Raw genomic sequence first — 14,462 nt, forward strand, 5'->3', positions numbered from 1 at the left:
AGTTGGATGGAGCCAACCTTTTAGTGGAGGAAGTAACTCAAATCTATGCTTAGTACAGTAGCAGAACAACTTTTTCTCCTCCATTGGACTCAGCAGTACTTCACTGACTCAGGAAAAAGATTCTGACTTTTTAAATGTAGCTTTTTTTTTAGATACTTTAAGCAGAATGTGAATAGAAATTCTTGAAATTAATAACAATCTTCATCAATATGGATAACTGTGGTTTTGTAATTAAAGCTAAAAAGATACTTTCTATGTATCATACAGTCACGACACAATTAATCCAATTAACAATTAACTGGCTTCCTGTTTACTTGATGCAACAGTGTTTTGAAATAAATGTATCTAATCTATATAGTGTCACCACAGTTTCTCACATTGCAAACATCATAAGAAATATACAATACAAACATACAACATTTGATACTTACAGTGATATCTACATATATATAGACAAACATATATGTATATATGTGTTTATATATAGATGTATGTATGCATATACATATACACATTTAATCACCATATAGTTAGTGCATGTGAAAGTTCAAGGTATTAATTGCTGCAAATGCCTCTTCATAAAACATCAAGGGAAAGTTTAGGTTGTAAGGACACTTTAGAGCTATTAAGTGTTTCAAATTTGACTAGATATTTGTTTTTGCTGATTTAAAAAGTCTGTTTTTAATCTTGCAATAGACACAGTGTGTCGCTATTTGTTTATTTATGTCAGAAACAATAAAGTTCTGCCAATTTCTTACATTCTATTCATCAACATTAAAGGACAATGTTAACAAATAGAAGTTGTACTGTCTGTCGTAGATTCAATAAACAAAACGCAAATAGTTTCTTAACGTCTATGTCGGTGTACGCTGGAGAGTTAAACAAACTAACCCTGGCGTAAACACAGGTGGCTCGTTCATCTGCGAGCAGATTCAATCCTATAAAGTGCACAGGTGCACGGTAATTGCAGATTAAGCAGTTCATGTCTGTTTGAAGCTATTTATTCACTTATTGTTTATTGCTTCGTTTATTTCATAAAAAAAAAAAACCAAAAAAAAAAAAAAAACGCAAATATGAGTGCCGGAGGTGGAACTCCTTATATTGGCAGTAAGATAAGTTTGATTTCAAAGGCCCAGATTCGATATGAAGGCATACTGTCTTCCGTGGACACGGAGAGGTCCACCGTTGCTTTGGCCAAAGGTATGTGTAAGCACGGCTTATTTAATATTTTAATGTACTACTTCTTAACTCCTCTTCTCGTCAGCTTTTGTCGGTTATTTGGTATATATTCTAAAGAAACGTACGCTTTCTTCAACCAGTCAAATCCTTTGGTACAGAGGACCGGCACACGGACAGACCGGTGCCTCCAAAAGATGAGATATTTGAATATATAATATTCAGAGGAAGTGATATCAAAGATATTACTGTGTCTGAACCCCCAAAACCGCACCATGGACTACCCCGAGATCCTGCAATTGTTCAGGTATGCTAGTTAATTAACCCGCAGCCGTATAGCTCGATAATTGTATGGAAGGCCAAGAGTGCCGCATTCTGATAAATGAGTTAACTTAATATGTACACAAAGTTGTCATTTTAAATTTATATGTTTTAAAAAGGTGTAAATTTCATATTTTTCTGTCTGTTCATATGAATCTACTTCTGACTTTTTCATGGCAGCCTGATTGGCCCAAATGTAGAAGAGGGAGGAACCTTCTTCAAATCAGACAAAGCTGGTGTCAAAAATGCTTTGCAAAAATGTTTTGTTTGTGCTGCTTTGAAGATATTAATGAAAGTTTAAAGGTAATTTTGATTTATTAAAAGTGAGGGGGCTTGTTGACCTTCTGACCTTTAAATTTCCATTAATATTTTCTAAGCCAAAGTAGCACAAACAACACATTTTGCCGCACAAATGTAGGTAGTTGATTGACACTAATTTTGTGATTTGAAAAAGGTGAGGAGGCAGCGTGTTTAATTTGTAGCATAAATTAAGATGCCAAAAACAGGCTTTAAAATTGGGAACAAATTTTTTTTTAAAAGTACTTCCAGAATAAACTTTGATCTAGACTTAAAATTGACTGCTCTGTTTAAAAAGCTTTCTCTTAAATTGGTTAGGTAAGCGTGATGCGTTTCCAGTTTTGAATTTTGTCTACAGAAATTATACTTAGCAAATTACCATTATTTTAATTTTTTTTTGACTCAGTCGTCCATTGGCCCATCTTCTGGATACCACCCACGTTGGAGTCCATACAGAGAAACGATGCCCACCTTTAACCAACTGGCTGCTGGCTCTCTGCTGACTCAGCAGTACAGTGCAGCTCTAGACCTAAGTACAGAACCTTCCATCTTGAAGATTTAGAGCTGAGTTGTTTTTTTTTGGGTTATGTGCCTGCAGAAAATTCATTCCTTTTTTTTTTCTTTTTCTTTTGGTCCCCTAGTGCAAGGACTTCATGGTGCAGCCAGAAGGGCACCTATGGTGGAGCAGGCGGTTCAAACCGTGCCTTTGGCCACAGCCGCACAGAGGAGGGCAAAGGCTCCAACCCCGCCGCAGAGCAGGATTCCTGTTCGTCCGTCTAGGGGCCCCCCACGAGATGCTTCGCGGGTTGAGAAGGAGAACGTTCCCACCAGTAAGCAGAATCAAACTTTCAAAGATAACTCCAAGAATTTTATTCACATCACACATGACAATCGCATGAAAAAAAAATATGAATGGCTCCAGTTTAGGTCACTTGCAAACTCCCCATTTTTAATTTAATTAAAATAAATACGTCTACTCTGAAGCCGGGACACAACTGTCATTGCACCAAACAACTTTTTTTTTTTTTTTTTTTTTTTGTTCTTCAGGTCAAGCATCAAAACCAGCTACAGCAAAGGTACAAGGCCAAAGTTCTGATGATCAGAAAACGAGACAAAAACAAGGTATGAAATGCCCGTCTTTTTTAAAAATGTTTTTCTCCCCCGGAACACTGGAAAAAATGGGGAGTCAGAATGAGGATGTGCTCCCCTGTTTCAGAGGTGGGCACATCCTAATTTTTATTTGCTTTTAACCTTTTCTACAAAACCTTTTCAGAAATACTTTAATTCATTTTAAAACGCGACACAAAAAAAAGCTACTCCATTTATGCGAGGTCTGTATGTGTGAACGTAAAGCGATCACGGAAATATACAAAAGCCAGTGTTTGTGTAAGGCTTTCTGTGAAGTCTGACTTACTTGCAGGTTAAGCTATGACACTATTTTTGAAAGGTGTGTGTTTGTTGCATGGGAATCCATCAAATTTAAAATGCCTTGCAGTGGAATGGAGTTGGTGTGAAAACAAAGCAGTTGTAGAGCATGTTTTCATTAAAAGCAAAAAAAAAATCCTTTTACTTTCCACTCTTCATGTCATGGTTACTGCTCTAGTAAAGTCTTCATGTCTCAGGCAGGTAGAACCAACTTGATGTGGTGGTGCTTCTTTTGACAGAATGAAATAAAACTGGGGAACATTTTTTCCCGTTGCCAGTTTAAAAACAGTCAAAATTGAGTTGGTTCTGATGCACATTCGTAGGCAGTCGCAGGCCCAGGACCAGAAGTCGTGGCCAGCTCTTGGCGAAAAACTCTAAAGTCACAGCTTTGGAGTTTGAGGCAGATTTTGATTTTGAAACTGCGAATGCTCAGTTTAAAGATCATCTGACAAAGGAGGTTAAAGGCAAGTTTCAGTCATTTTTGTCAGATTGGTAAAATTGGAGGGAAAAACGTCGACTTTATTTTTCTTTTCTTTGTTCAGCAGGTGAGAAACTGGACTCTTGGGAGGACCAGGACTCAAAGCATGAGCAACAGGAGGAAACTCTTGCAGAGAAGTATTATAACAAAGCTAAATGTTTCTTCGACAACTTCTCAGCAGACCCTAAACCCAGGTACTACAAGCTGCCACTCTGCATTGGTGCCACTTTGTTCTGTGCTCATCTTATTTTTTATTTTTGCCCCACGTGACCTCCCTAGGAGAACTACCTGGGCGGAGGAGAAGAAACTGAACATGGAAACATTTGGAGTCCCTGGTCGCTTTCTGAGGGGGAGAGGATTCAGGGGACGTGGGCGCAAAGCAGAGGGCAGCACAGATCGGCAAACCCTCGCCAAGATAGGCAGTGGGAGGGTGTGAAAACCTTTTTGTTAATGCTACTGTAAACGTTTTCTAATTTAAATCCATCCTTCTGACTTGACATATGTATTTTCATTTAATATTTAAGCTTTGGCTTGTGTACATGAAGTGGGAGCGATTTATTTTTAGTCCAGCACCTGTGTACTAGAAGCAGGCAGTATTGACTGTCCCTGGATCAGGATAGCATTTCTGTTTAGTGTATTGATCTATGTACTTATGTGTAACTCAAATGGTCTTGAAACAATTTTTCTTGACATTGGAATTTTTTTTCTGCTCCTTGTAAAATATTAAAAGTGGAGAAATGTGCAACAGTTGCTATTAAACTCTATGTTGTGTAAAGGTGGTACTAGTCCCTGTGGTTGTGATTTAACACACAGGCAGCCAGTTCACTAAACCGTGGGCCTAAATTCTCAAGGACTTCAAGTGACGCATGCTCATCAGGAATGTCGAGGTAATCCAGATCTGCAGGACTGTTGGGTTCCCCCTCTTCTGCGTAGATTTGAGGTTCATAATCAAGCAGCTCGGGCATTTGTTCCTGGATAGAAGAGAGCTTCTGTGGAGAGGGAAAAAGGAAAGTTGTAAGGGCTAATTCATGTTCAAGCTTTGGAGTGTTTTGTGATACTAACCTGCTGAAAGTGGAGAGAGAGTCCTTCATAAATCGCCTGGTAGTTTAACTCCGCTTTGAGTTCATCCATTCTCTGTACACCATTGCCTCCAGTGAGGTCAGGAGGGGTCCTGGTGCTGATCTCCAGTGACCGTTTTGGGGGAGAGGTGAGGTACACCCTGGACAGGTTGCCAGTCTGCCGAAAGGTAGCGTTCCATTCTTCAGTCTTAAAAAGTAAAAAGTTTCTTTTAATGAGATGACCCAGGAATTTTTACATTGGGGATTCTGCTAAGAGGTCATAAAGCCTTAGTATCTTGGCTGGAATCTTTCTTGGCATCCTAATTTCAGTCAGATTTGTTTGTCCTGGAAGCACAAGTTGATGCCTAGTCTTTAGTCTTTAATCCAACTCCTATCACTGGATAAACCTTTAAACTGTTGCAATGTTTGGATCGTGTTATTTATATAGGAACTGCAGGATGGAGACGGTGTGACGACCGTCTTAATGTATGGAGTTGAGTGCTGAATGTACATGTGCTATTGTTGAAAGTTGCTGGTAACTTCAGTGCCATTAATGTCAGTGGCTAATTGTTTTATGTTGAATTGGTCATATTGTCTAACATCTAGGCATTACAGTTGAGCATAAAACTATTCATATCCCTGGGAGATTTGAATTTAAAGTATTTTCATTTTACATTAAGCGAACTGGGAGAGAGCCACAGCATTTATTTGAATCTGGAGATTGAATTAAACATTAGGGTGATGGCAACGAGACTCTCCAAAATCAAAGAAATGGAGCTCAAGAAACAAAGGCTGGTTAGCAGTTATAAGAATGCAAATAATTGTTTTAAGTTGTGATATGCTGTTTATAATTGGAGACCTATTTTTATTTTTTGAGAAATACCTCATAAAAACAAGAAAGTTCTCTGCTGATCAAAAATGAACCTGAATCTAAATCTGCTAGAGATATGAATAATTTTGGGTTTAATAGTTATGCTCTCCACAAAAAAAAAAAAAAAATTTGGATCCCAGTTTGAAATTTAGTACAATAAAGCTGAAAAAACATGCAAACACCTAATTCAAACATTGAGGATGTGCTAAGGTTCATAAAATAGTGTTCACTGCTCCTAGTCACTGTTAAACAACCATTCTGGATCTATGCATCTATGTTACTTTAAGAGTTGTCTACTATAAGTGAGATATAAATTTTAACCTAGAAACAGAATCTCACTTTTGAAAGTCCAAAACTACAAGTAGCAGGTGTTTAGCCGCTGGCAGAGAAGTCGAGATGTGTAGATGCGAGGGGAGAAAACAACTGAATGTTCAAATTGAATCTGAAGATCAGAAGGATCAGATTACCTTGCTCCAATGCTTACTGCTCCTGGAAAAAGTTCTCCTCTTGTACCTCCATGAGTCGTTACTGATGAAGCTGTGTCCGCTACCCTGTGGAAGTGAGAGACAGACATCAAACTTTATAGACTGACTTGGAAAAAAAATAAAGTAATTTCCTCTCTACCTACTTTCCAAATGTCTTCTGTAACCCTCAAGTTTTCAGGGGGGGCATTAAGTAGCCATTTCCCAAACTTTGCAAGAAATAAGAAACTGTTAGAGATTTGTACTAAAATAAGTCAAATATTTTGAGTGTTTTTCATGTGTAACCTCATTCCCACTCCCTGGTGCTTCAGTGTTTGAAGTCTCTAGGCTTCCATTAGCGTCAGGGTCTATGGAGATAAATACTGTTTTGCAGGAGACGTGAAATGCTGCCAACAGAGCCACTGCAAAAAAAAGAAAAAGAAAAGTAATTTTACAGGTGTTGTCATATTTCCAGGATGGTCTAAAGATAAGTGCTTTCATTTCTTACGCAAGAATAAAGCCACTGCAACCAGTGCAATGCCTACAGCGCCATAGCTGCTAATCGTCCTGGAGATCCGATTGGGGCAGTGGCGTACCACCGAGCAGGAGCACACGGTGGCGTTCAGCCCGTAAATGCCATAAGTCCCCTGCATGTCCGATACCTTCACTCTAAGAGTGTAAAAGCCATCAGGTACACTAGAATCCCTCACCAGCCCAGCTGTGAAACCTACAAGAACAAAAGCAAAGTTCTTTGAGGTGCTTGGATCGTGTCGCTGGGAGATTTTTCTACATTTTATCACAGTTTTACCGTAAGATGGATCCAGTTTCCATTGTCCTTTGACGTCTCCAAGCAGCTCAAAGTTGAAAGGCCCTCCATACGGTGCACCGTCTAGATCATGGGCTGAGATGTTGGTTGGAGTTTGGCCGTCGGACATGCAGACATCCACATGGTTCACGGCCAGTTTTGGTACATTGTCATTCACATCAATAAGGTGGATCTGCAGTGTAGCGGTGCCTGTCATTGGTGGCTCTCCTGTTAAAAATAGAAAATAGTGCTTTCTCAATGGAGATATTTAACGCTACAATGAGAATTATAGTATATTGTGATTACCTTTATCCACTGCGTGCAGCATCAGGGTGTAAACGCCGTTGATAACATGGTCTGATTCCCTGTCCACCATCTTTCTGGTAGTGATGTCCCCAGTTTGGGGATTGATGTTCATCCACCCTGCTGTATCGTTTTCCACTTTGTAGCTGTTGATAAATGCAACTCACTTTAATTAAAAAAGATGCTAAACTGAAATTCAAAAAGTAAATGTTCAGAACAATCCGAATACATGAACAGTTGCGGTCCTGACATAAATGACGCCCTGGCAGTTGCTTCCTACCACACCTACCACACTACCATTACCTCCCTCCCAGTGATGGCCAGTGCTCTGAATGCCCGCGTTCGTGAATGTAGGTCACGTTCTTCACAACTTTGAGCTGAATGATGGTGGTTTTGAACTTGAAGCTAAGGTTTATACTGGGGGTTTTAGGGACACGTTTATACATAATATTCCTTCGAGGGGGAGTTCTGAGTGACTGCTGAGCAAGGGGCTGGTTGGCTGGCAGTCTGTCCATTCTGGAAAAGTCCACAGCGATTGTTGGTTTGCCTGATCCATGAACTTGGTCTAATGCAGTGTTTCTCAATTCCGGTCCTCAGGCCCCCCTGCCCTGCATGTTTTAGGTGTTTCCCTTCTGCCACACACCTGGATTGAATATGTGGGTGATTAACAGGCTCCTGCAATACTTGGTGGTCATGCACTCATTTGAATCAGCTGCTCTGAAGTAGAGGTACATCTAACACATGCAGAGCATGGGGGCCTGAGGACTGGAATTGAGAAGCACTGGTCTAATGGGAGGCAGAGAAGAAGCTGAATCCACAACACAACTTTCCTCTTAAGCTGGACTTCATAGTTCTTCAGTTCTCCGCATCTTTCTCTCGGTTTTGTCTTACAAATTGTTTTGCAGATTGTTCAAAGCACACTAAACTCTATAACCTCAAAGTGATTGGCCATTGCTCCCCATATTTACAAAAAAAGCCACCTTACGTGAAGTCTCTTGAAGCAGTGGCGTCTCGATCCACAGCCGTCACTTTCGCCAGCCAGGTTCCGATCGGCGCGTCCTCCTTCAGGGTGGCCTCTATGACGGTCACGACGAAGTTCGGGGGGTCGTTCACGTCCTCTACCTCGATGACAACTGTTGTGGTGTTACGCTGAATGTTCTTGTCATCGATTTGCTCCTCGGTGAAATCAACATCCCAGAGGCCCGTGGACGGCCGCCTTTTCACTTTGCAGGAGAAGTACGGCACCTCATTTTCGACTGATATCTTCAGCTCTCTCAATGCTCCGTCTTCAAAGTCTAATGGCTGGGAAAAAAGATTATTTTTAGTTGAATTGCTTTTCAAAAACATTTAAGTCAAATAAAAAAAATTAGAAGCAATATCGTCGAGTACAGAGACTTCTTACTTTCACAACAGTCAAAATCCCATCATTAGTCTCTGCGTTTGTCTCTATCTTGAAGTATCCTCCCTCGTCTCCTTGAATGGTGTATTTGGCTGTCCAGGCTCTGCTCTGTGTCATGTCTTTGTCCATCACATGGAGGCGCAGAGGAGAGACTCCAAACTCGTTTTCCTTCACTTTGCCTGAGCCCTGTTGTAAATTCAAGGTGATGGTAAACCTTCAGCGGTAAATAGGAGTGTCTCAAGTTAACCAACTAAACATGTTAACCTTAAGAAAGTTACTTTCAGGAGCACATAAAGCACATCACACATACTGACTTGGAATTTATCTGACTCAAGTGCTAAGGTATCCAAACTATGTGTGTTTGATGTGCTTGGGTTAAAAAAAATGTGCAGGTATAGTGTGCAGCGTTGGTCATGTTTATTAGAAAAGTATTTTTCCCTAAACCTTCATTCTTGCTTTTGAGTTTACGGTTAGAGTGTTTGCTGCCGAAAAGCTCTGTCTAAATCCACACAACTGTTTTCTTTCTTTCTCTGCATCTTGGCATATCAAAACCATTTGCTGCAATGGTGTACATGTGAAGACGTCAGCGGCAGGTCTAGAAAATTCTACATGTATTGACAAAGGAATGGCAACAGGTCTGGACATGGCAGAGGCCAAATAATGCATGCAACAGTTTTAAATGTGTCGGAAGGCAAAGTAGATGCGTCACTTCTAGAAGCAAAAAGCTGATGTGCAATAATATAACAGAAATATTAGCTTTGTGTGACCAAACCGCAGGACTTCAGTTAAAGTCCCTGTAGCGTTTAGCAAACTTGATATGATTTCTTCTGTGTTTATAGGACAGAAAAAAATGGCATCACTACCAACCCACCAGTTTGCATGTGGGTAATGTAGCATCAATAATAGTTGTCATGGAGATTGGTGCCCACCTAATGACACTCTTTGGTTTGAGTTATTTAGCTTTGGACATCTTTTTTTTTTTTAATCTGTTAAGTTCTCACCGTGTGGTGAAAATATAAACATGATTCCTTATCCAACCTAATGTCAGACAGTAACAGGCCTTTTTGTTCTATGCAGATTTATTCCCAAAACATGAAGTCATGGATATCTGTGGATACGACAACACTGATTTTGTTAAAATTGTATTTGTGGATTGAATTTAGATTTTTTGTTTTTGTTTTTTTGTAAAGTGCCTTGAGACGGCATTTGTTGTGACTTGGTGCAATATAAATAAACTGAATTTAATCACTTGTAGGCAAATTTAAACTCTGGTTATTCTAAGAATTTTAATTGTGAGATTATCCCAATGTGACAAAATATTTCAGGGTTTCGCACACCTGTCCCTACGCTCTCAGTGTATGTCACTGGCTTTGCAACAATCTGCTTGATTCTGGTAGAATTTCAACTGGGCCAATAATCGACAGAAGGTTATTAACAATGATGCCAATTTTCTGCACTGTTGTATAGTCTGCCTGTTGTTTTAGCAATGGCAGCGGAGGAAATGGACAAAACTGTTCCGTCCATGTTGGCTATGCTTCCAAACATTGAATTAACATTAAAGGCCATCGTGCGTGACTTGGCACTCTTCACAGACAAACAACTGGGTAAAATTGAAAACTTAGAGTCCACTCAATGCCTCCAGCAAGCAGTTGTTTCTCAATAGCAAAGCGGCAAAGAGTAGTTGGTTTTAACAACATCATCTCCAAAATGAAAGCCAAAGTAATTATAGAACCAGCAGGAGTAAGAGGTCTTTAGGAAAAAATTAAAACACTGTTGGCTTCTATGTGAGACTGGCTGCCTACCGATTGACCTGTGATGACTGGAAGGTGGTCATTACCGTCCTCCACATGGATGACGACTGTAGTTGAACTGGACAACTGGACGACCTCACCATGGTCTATAGCCTCTATCACCAGCGTGTGCTTGCTGGCCACCTATGATGTAAGAACAGACAGTCTCATTCGAGTAAAGGATGGAGGAAAGTAAAAGGTATTTTTCTCTGGAATTCTGCGCTCCTCCCTCAGACATAAATCCAGGGCCATGCAGCAGATAAAGGTTTTCCCTCCAGCTATTTTTTGCTTTGTATTGTCAGACAGTACTTGGAGTGAGCACACCCTCAATGTTTGGATACATACCACATCTTGTGAATTGTTTTCTTGCCAGGTGTGATCTAGGCAAACTGGAAATAGCTGTGCTATTGTTTACCTTTCAATGTAATTCTTCCTTATCTGTTTAGAAAAAGGGAGTGTCTTGCCTCGTAATCGAAACAGCCTTTAAATGACAGCGCTCCAGTTTCTTCAAGGACGAATTCGATGTTCGAAGATTCTGGGGAAACCGATTTGATGGCGTAGTGGAAAGTTGAGTTGCTGGTATTTGGCTTATCTCTGTCAAAGGCGAATACGGTGAGGAGATAGGAGCCTGCAGAGGATCAGTGATTTTTTTAAGAAAAGGGCTTAGAAGAGAGTAAAAAAAAAAAAAACCTGCTCAACCGTTTTACCTTGAGAAAGAACCTCATCAACCGTGACTTCATACAGAGGTTCCTCGAAGAGTGGCGGGTTGTCATTGATGTCTCGAATTGCAATCTCAATTCCTAGTCGAGTGTCAATCGAATGGTCCTCCGGCTTCTTGGCTTCAAAGTGTAGCTACACTTCCACAAAGAAGCAAAGTTACCAAGTAAACAAAAGACTTCATAAAATGCTGATACTGTCCACTAATTAAAGGCAGATATTTCTAAAGACAGCATTTAAACCCAGCAGTTTTGCACCTACAAGTCGATTTGTTTATCCAAGTAAGTCAATTAGAAGAAAAGCTTTCAAAGCTTCCAAAATAGTCAAAAAGCTTACATTCAAACCGGGCAAATTTATTATTTTGGCTATATTATTGTCTGAAAGAGAATCAATATTTACTTTGTGCAAATATATGATCAAAAATGAAGACATCTTTCCAGCTATGAACTGTAGGGCAAAATGAATCAACACATTTCTATACTTCCATATTTTTTGTAGTATGTCGGTATGGTCCTGTAGGATCCATCCACGTTTGGTTATATTTGGACATTCTCATCCAAAAATGCAAATAAAAAAACAATACACATTTTTACTTTAAAATTTGAAAAACAAACAAAAAAGAAATAAATCTTTAAGCTACTTTATTTTGGTTAAGTAAAGAAAATCGTTTAAAATTTCGTATTAACAATTATCCATTGTTTTTCCCTTTGTGTAGGACATGCTCTGAGATCCCAGTTAAGTCCAAATAAAACAAAAACATATTTATTCTACAAAATACATAGCAGATTGGTATGAGTGAGAAACTGAAAGGATCATGGATCACGGCCCATGAGGTGCGAATTCTGACGTCTCCTGAAATATTGAAGTCACTGGCCATGCGAGATGTTTTATGTAAGGTCTGTAAAAAACGAACCTCTAGCACTCTGTACTCCTCGAAGTCCACCGGCCTGTAGACAAGAATCCTGCCCGTCGACTCTTCGATTCTGAGGACTCCCTTCGGGTCCTTGTCCACTCCTTGGCCTCTCAGGTTGAAGAGTACTTGGTATTTGCGGTCGATAGCCACCTGCAACACGACCTTTGTTTTTTATAATCTGCTTTTACAAGCAGAGGTTGTAAAAGCATTCTTTTACAAGAATGAACATTTCCTTCACACCTGATTAAAAATATACGGATTGTCAATTCATTTGCATCTTGTTTTTTCACATGAAGAAAGACAGGTTTGCTTAGACCTCTTTACCTTGCCCAATACGTAAGGGAAGGGCCCCGGGTGCCCTTCTTCTATCTCGTAGGAGTCGATGATCCAGGCTCTCTTCTGGCGGCTCTGCGCTGCTGTGCATGATGGACTTGGCAGCAAAAATATCTGAAAGATAAAGAGCCAACCAAACCTGAAGGGCAGTGAAAGCTGGCGTCTACCTGCCAACTATTTTTACTCTGCTGCACGCTTTCTGTCTGTCAAGTGAAAAACAAAAAGGCTGGCTGGAAATGTTTTCTCTGAGTAGCTTGAAGTATTTTTATGTTGTTTTTTTTTTTAGTTAACGTAACCAGAAACAAAAAAAAGAAATAACTTAACAAAATTTTAAAAAATTCTAAAAGAACACAAGATTAAAACTTAAACCAGAATCCCAAGATAAACTTACGTAAAGCAGACTCTCTTGAGTAAAGCCTGAACTCTCTAATACAGGTACTACATACCAGCAGGGGTAAGAGACGCATGATGCTTGTTTAGTGCCTGCAGCGCTGAGTGTGTGCGTGTTGACAATAAACCTGGACTCCAACCTTCACACACACCCGCATGTTACAATCACAGGTTACAGATGTCTCTGTCTCTTCCAGCTAAGGCAATCTTTTTAAAATTATGGCTATAAAGACGTCACGGGGGAGGGGACCTGCTCCGATTACTGAGCAGACAAACAGGTTTGGGGCGCATTACGCACACGTCGTTTCGTTTTGCATGATGAGTTTCATGGAAACAATTTACACCTGCTAAAAGGAAACTGATTTGTACATATTCCTCTTCCAACAGAAGAGGAATATGTTCTTCCTTTTTCCTTTGTTCAATTACATTGGATGACAAAATATTTGCATATTTGGGGCAAAGGGAGTCCTGCCAGGTTAAATTACAAAAATACGGGACTCTGTTAATATAAGCTTCAAAACCCAGACATGCTGTCTTTGGCCACACACTAAACACCATCAAAAAAATTAAATTAAATCAAAAGGGCACTTTTAGAGGAGAAAGAGCAAGTGCTCTACCACCAAGTTTCTATCAGTGCACGTCCTTGAGGATGAATATGCTGTACGTTTATGATTTAAACTTATAAAAAATTATTAGTCATGTATTATCCTCAGTTAGGAACTACATTAAACCCCATAAACTGTATGAAGCTTGTAGATTTATTATGACAGAATTTTCCTTAAGTTGTACAAATGCTATTTATATATATATAAAATCTGACTTAAGAGAAATATGACTTAATTGTTTTAATGTCTTGAAATGAGACCTCTGTGTTTTTAAAAATCTGAATCTTCACCTTCAGAAAGTCAGCACAACATGGCTTCTGTATTAACCTTTGTGACAACTTTTTAACCACGCACTGAGGAGTAGCTCGTATAATGAGCTCAGCTGATGTGCACTTCCACCTGGTGTTTGCTAATTGCTACTGGCTAGTATGAAGGAGCTGAGTGGAGGGAACTGCAGCTCTGAGGAGGAACTTCGTCCTCGAATGCGGAGCTAGATTTTAGCTGAATGGTTGCCATGGGAGATTAAAGGATTTCTCAAACGTGCATGACAGAATCAAGGCAACACTCCAGATACGTTTTATGTATGAATTATTAACATTATAATATGATATAAAGCTAAAAAAAGTTGGTATTACATAATACTGCCCTTTTATAATTTAAATGAACACATTTTCAGTGCTTCAAATTACTCTTAAGCCTATGTTATCTCTTTTTTTTTGTTGGTGTTTATACACGCTGGCATGATGGCCTGCAGAAAGCTCTTTTATGGAAAAAACCTTTTTGAAGTCTGACTGTAGCGCTTGTGAGTTTTGCCTGAAGCATATACTTTTTAATTGTGGTCTGAGGCTGAGCACATTCTCACATTCATCATTCACAGTCTTCCAAAACCAGAACCAGCTCTATTGCCGTCTTCTTTTATTTCCAGTACAACACACAAGTTGTAAAATGCCAACTTAAACAAGTCCTTGTTTGCTTTGCGGCATCTCGGTGCTTTGTTTTCTAAATGGAATAAAATAAAATAAAATAAAATAAAATAAAATAAAATAAAATAAAATAAAATAAAATAAAATAAAATAAAATAAAATAAAATAAAATAAAAATTGATAGAATTTCTGTCATC

General features: G+C 39.4%; 2 protein-coding genes across 3 annotated transcripts; one reads left to right on the top strand and one right to left on the bottom strand.

Annotated features, from left to right (window-relative positions):
* The first annotated feature begins 929 nt into the window (after positions 1 to 929).
* Positions 930 to 4,476, top strand: LOC122834328 (protein LSM14 homolog B-like). 2 transcript variants are annotated; one of them, XM_044122675.1, is made up of 8 exons: positions 930 to 1,200; positions 1,320 to 1,483; positions 2,201 to 2,327; positions 2,436 to 2,624; positions 2,842 to 2,916; positions 3,543 to 3,683; positions 3,765 to 3,891; positions 3,977 to 4,476. In XM_044122675.1, the coding sequence occupies exons 1-8, from the start codon at positions 1,074 to 1,076 to the stop codon at positions 4,131 to 4,133; spliced, it is 1,107 nt and encodes a 368-aa protein (XP_043978610.1). In that variant the 5' UTR covers positions 930 to 1,073; the 3' UTR covers positions 4,134 to 4,476. The 2 variants fall into 2 exon arrangements, with proteins under 2 accessions (XP_043978610.1, XP_043978609.1); XM_044122674.1 differs by having other exon boundaries at positions 931 to 1,200; positions 3,762 to 3,891.
* cdh27 (cadherin 27) lies at positions 2,641 to 12,928 on the bottom strand. Its single transcript, XM_044122673.1, has 16 exons — positions 12,794 to 12,928; positions 12,339 to 12,461; positions 12,015 to 12,164; positions 11,092 to 11,236; positions 10,849 to 11,012; positions 10,397 to 10,528; positions 8,598 to 8,780; positions 8,181 to 8,497; positions 7,199 to 7,341; positions 6,896 to 7,120; positions 6,596 to 6,814; positions 6,394 to 6,509; positions 6,255 to 6,317; positions 6,094 to 6,177; positions 4,760 to 4,963; positions 2,641 to 4,686 (listed from the first exon to the last, which is right to left on the bottom strand). Exons 1-16 carry the CDS (start codon positions 12,812 to 12,814, stop codon positions 4,480 to 4,482), a joined length of 2,496 nt encoding a protein of 831 aa, XP_043978608.1. The 5' UTR covers positions 12,815 to 12,928; the 3' UTR covers positions 2,641 to 4,479.
* Positions 12,929 to 14,462: the final 1,534 nt, after the last annotated feature.

The sequence above is a fragment of the Gambusia affinis genome, linkage group LG07, assembly GCF_019740435.1.
Source record: "Gambusia affinis linkage group LG07, SWU_Gaff_1.0, whole genome shotgun sequence".
Taxonomy (NCBI): domain Eukaryota; kingdom Metazoa; phylum Chordata; class Actinopteri; order Cyprinodontiformes; family Poeciliidae; genus Gambusia; species Gambusia affinis.